This window comes from Pyrus communis, chromosome 4 (genome assembly GCF_963583255.1).
Source record: "Pyrus communis chromosome 4, drPyrComm1.1, whole genome shotgun sequence".
Classification (NCBI taxonomy): Eukaryota; Viridiplantae; Streptophyta; class Magnoliopsida; order Rosales; family Rosaceae; genus Pyrus; species Pyrus communis.
This window is the reverse complement of record NC_084806.1, coordinates 2,777,644-2,782,514: the sequence shown is the minus strand read 5'-3', so window position 1 is coordinate 2,782,514 and position 4,871 is coordinate 2,777,644. Positions and strand designations below refer to the sequence as shown.

At 36.0% G+C, this 4,871-nt stretch overlaps 1 protein-coding gene across 1 annotated transcript; it reads left to right on the top strand.

The window, feature by feature from the left end:
* The first annotated feature begins 304 nt into the window (after window positions 1-304).
* LOC137731539 (uncharacterized) lies at window positions 305-4,063 on the top strand. Its single transcript, XM_068470662.1, has 7 exons — window positions 305-470; window positions 1,227-1,289; window positions 1,373-1,452; window positions 2,146-2,254; window positions 2,473-2,632; window positions 2,917-3,080; window positions 3,443-4,063. The coding sequence occupies exons 1-7, from the start codon at window positions 468-470 to the stop codon at window positions 3,803-3,805; spliced, it is 942 nt and encodes a 313-aa protein (XP_068326763.1). The 5' UTR covers window positions 305-467; the 3' UTR covers window positions 3,806-4,063.
* Window positions 4,064-4,871: the final 808 nt, after the last annotated feature.

Genomic DNA, 4,871 nt, shown 5'->3' with positions numbered 1-4,871 from the left:
ACGACTAACTCAAATTGTTTGACGATCTTTTTAGGGTAGTGCGATTCACAGACTCTTTTTACCTTCCATACATTCTTGTTAACTTTTATTCATTGATCTTAATTCGTTAGTGTCAGAAATTAAAAGAGATGTGTGAGAAGTAAAAATAGGTGTGTGAATAACATTATCTTATTTCCTTTTCGTCTTAAACCTTAGCACAGATCTAAGTTACGAGCCCCTTATAACGATCAACTTGTTTTTTATTGGTTTGAGCCTTTAGGACAATAGGTTTCCATATTGTTGAAGGATTGTCAAAAAAATAAAAGGCCGGGCCAGCCGGCCAGGGCCCGTATTATGTCCAACAGGAAAAAATTGAGAACCGACCAGGAAAGGGGGCATAAGAAAATTTCAGGAACCAAAACTTCAACGGAGCGATTGAATCGAGCGGAACCACTCCGGCGACCGAGTAGCAATTCAGGAAAGAGAAAATGGTATGCAAAGTTCATCTCTTTTCTCCAATCTCTATTAAATTAGGGTTTTTTATTCGTTATTGAAGCTATTGCAATATTAGGTTTTGGTGTCGGATCAAATTCAGACTCGTTTTCTCGGGGTTTCCTTTCGAGTTAATTAATCTGAATTTTGTTAACTTACTGTCAAACGAAGCTTTCAATGTAAGATAAAGTTTGATTTTTCACATTGAATATATCCAATTTTTGGAGTGTTTGGATTTTAATTTTTAATTGTGCACAAATTTGATTCTGCTTTCGATTGTGATTATTTGAGAACCTACGATCGCATTGATTCATTACTGATAGTTTAAAATTAATCTACAATGTTGCTCCTCTAAGATTTTAGGTGACCCAATGAGCTCAAGAGGATTTTGTGGCGATGCTATTTCGATTTTTAAATGTATAGGATATATATAAAACATATGGTTCTTCAGGAAAGAAAAATTGGGATGTTATTTTTTCTAATGTATGTGATCGTTATGAAATGACGGATACAAATACTTGGGCTTGTGATGAATCTTTTGTAATTTGGCAATTTATATTAGGAAAGAAAAATTGGGATGTTATTTTTTCTAATGTATGTGATCGTTATCAAATGACAGATAGAAATACTTGGGCTTGTGATGAATCTTTTGTATTTTGGCAATTTGTATTTTTGTAATATTTAGGATTTTTTTTTTTTTTTTTCTGCTTGTTGATTTGTTCAATCTGCTAAATGTTTTACCTGGTTCTTTGCAGTCTACACTTGCAGCTGCTAGGGCAGACAACTTTTATTATCCCCCAGAATGGTCGCCAAAGAAGGTATGCTTCTGTTGTACTCCTGTTAGAGTATGCCATGGTGGGGTTGTTGGTATATGCAGTTCTAATGTTGCTTTTTGCTTCAGGGTTCCTTGAACAAGTTCAATGGTCAACATGCTCTGAGGGAGAGAGCAAGGAAATTGGACCAGGGGATTTTGATTATAAGGTAACAATTCAAGCTCATATGTTCGCTGTTTGTTAGATAGTCTAAATGTGTCTCAAGAAGCGTTTTTTAATGGAAAGTTTTAATGTGGTTGAGTGACTTCCTCGTAATAGCTAATAACGAGAGATGAGATCAATTTTCGTTTCTTTGTTATTATCTTACTAAACCGTTCCCCAGTGAGAAGATTCTATGCGATACCTTTTGTGAAATTAAAGCCTTTTTGACAAACTGAATTCTTCTTTCCTTCTTGTTTTAGTTTCATAAGTGATTCGTTTAGTGTGATGATAGTTTCACTTATGTGATTTTCCAATTTATGTCTCTGATAAGCTCTAAATGGAACATGGAAACTTAGTTACTTCGTTTTACTGATAACATTAGTTAGGATTTGTTTGAACTATTAATTACTTCTGCTGGTATATTATACTCTGTAGGAATTAATCTATTTGGAATAGTTTTTTTTTTTTTTCCCCCTTTTTTGTATAGTGCCTACTGTGTCACTGTTTGTAATATGTACAGACACTTGTATGTGAAATCTGTGGTTTGTACTGTACTCTACTGTAAGCATTTGCAGTTATGTGCTTTTTCGTGCAAACTGGGTTGAATGATATTCAGTAGTTTGGGTGGAAAATGGGAAATTTAATGAAATCTTGGCTAACATATGTGTGTCATTCTGATAATTGATTGTCATGCGTTCAGGTTCGAGATGCCTTACCATATATGGTGCGGTGGTTGCAATTCTATGATTGCAAAGGGTGTTCGTTTTAATGCAGAAAAAAAGCAAGTTGGAAATTACTATTCTACAAAGGTATATATTCCATCCAACTGGTGCCGATCCTTCTGACTTTTTCATTCAGAATTTACTTGGCTATGAATAGTTTTGCTACCCTTTGATCAATGGAAACCCATGTATTCATTATTTTAACGCACATAATGTGTTTTCTTACGCTTGCCTTTCTTCTTCTTTCTTTCTTTCCGGTTTTAGTTAAATGCATTTATTAACGATCAGGGTTTACTTCCTGCCAGATATGGAGCTTTACCATGAAGTCTCCATGCTGCAAACAAGAGATTGTTATTCAGACAGATCCAAAGAATTGCAAATATGTGATTATTAGTGGGGCCACACAGAAGAATGAGGAATTTGACGTTGAGGATGCGGAAACCTTTGAACTTCCTGCTGATGAAGGTTGGTTTAGAAGTCGATGCAAATAGTGTTTTCTTTGGTGACTTTTATAATGGCTTATTGAAATAGATTGAGCTTATTGTTCTCTAATTAACTTAACTTGAACTCAACCAAAAAAGGAAGTAAAAGAAAGGGAGTGAATGGAGTACATTCACCGCTCTTTGTTAATGTCAGTTGGGTGATCAAAAGGGTTCAATTATTCTTCTAGAGATGTTGGACCACTTGCTGCATTCTTTTGATGTTTCCTTTTTTGCTCTCTTAACAAAAGTTATTTTTTTGTTTTCCAGAAAGAGGAAAGCTTGCGGATCCATTTTATCGACTTGAACATCAAGAAGAGGATTTGCAAAAGAAGAAAGAAGCCGAGCCAGTACTCGTTCGCCTACAGCGAATTTCTGATGACAGGCATTTAGATGACTATTCCCTCAACAAGGCCCTCAGAGCCAAACTTAGAGTATGTCACCTGATCATATTTAGTTCTTCACTTAAATGTTTTTCTCACACAGCATACATTGGTTGATATTAAAAAAGTCAAAATTATTACGTTTTACTTCACCTTTATGATTTATATAACAGAGAGATGAAAATTGAATACATGGAGAGATGATTAGAAGTTTTTAGTCTGCCCTACCCATATTTCCTTATAAAGTATTTAGATCTAAATAATATGATTAGAAATCTCTCTTCTTCTGTACGTGTTTGTGTGTGTGTGCGCCTTTTCTGCCTCACAAGTGAAGTGAGGATGAACTGAACTTGAGTGTTGAATTTGGCATTGCATAAAGGGTTTCCTCACTATTTACTATTGTTTTATTTCAGTCTCAAAAGAAAAGAGTTGCCGAAGAAGAGGCTACGTCAAGGAAGATGGGTCTCGGTATACGACTGCTTCCGGTGGCAGAGGAGGATGCTGCTGCTGCATCACGTGTGAAGTTCGTTTCCAAGTTTGAAAAAAATAGGAAGAATAAGCAAGCACTAATCAACGCTGCTTCAATTTTTCCTGGCTCATCTGGGAGTTCTATGTCGAATAAGAAGAGTTTGGAACTACAATCTAAGAGAAGAAGAATAAGTGCTGCTGCTGCGTCCAACTTACTTACAGGCGGGTTCAAGCCATCATCATGGTCTCAGAATACGGTTTCTTCAGGCAGGCTAAATGGAACGGCAGTCAAAGTGAAACGCTTCTAGTCATCGAACACCATATGTGATTTCTACTTTTGGTTTGCCTCGTTGATATGGGCAATGGGGCATGTAAAATATGAACGTCCTTGTCTTTTCAGATTCTTTTGTTTTGGTTTTGCTTGTTACCATGTCCCTGGCCTTCGTTCTTCTCCTCTGTGCAGGAGATCTGGCTCAGCTTCGATAGTGTATGTGTGTATATGGTGTTGTAAATGATCATATTTTAAGTAATGAAGTGAAACGGCTGCTAGGATGCATTTTCTCCTACTGACAGTGATTTGTTAAAGATGGCCTTTATATCTCGGGTAAAATAACTAATTAAACCAAGCATACCTTTTCTTTTGAGGAATTTGGTTGATAATTTTCATACGAGAGGCGCCTCTTATGTGTTTCTTTTTGGAAATTTGATTCCGAACCCTCCTGTAATCACTTACAAACGGAATGTTGCCTTAGCTTAAACTAGGACAGAATATTCGGTGTAAATGTAGTATTGAAAATCTGTTTGCTAAACTTAGCATATATTTTGATAACCGGGCTCGAAAAGTCTCACTAATTATGTGAGAGCTTAACCTAGAAGACCCTTTGAAAGTTAAGCGACCGATCATCGATCGAGGTGTTCATGCATGCATTGTTGTTCATTGTTCAGTTGACATAAGCTGCAGTTCCTGTACAGGAATCGTTTGTAAAAAGGCAAATGACTTTAATCATCGTGAGCTAAGGTAACTTTAATTTGCTTACATTAAGAAATGTGCACAAGAAATTAAAAGCATTTTCTGCTTCTGTAATTTGTAGTAAAAGAGAAACACAAGCATGGTTTGGTGTAGTACAACTGTGTGGCAGAGTAAGTTGTATATATATGCAGAAAGAAAGAAGAAACCAATAATACGGTATGATTAAATGTGTATCTAACTGTCACTGTGTGTAGTTGGTAATGCCAAGATCTTGTTTGGATTCCCAAGACTCACTCCTCTTTTTCATGGGCACGCCATTTTTCTACTCCTATCTTTTGAGAATATCTTTGTAAACATCGAAATTTCGATGAAATAAATATTCTTCCAACTCATTAAAGTTTCGA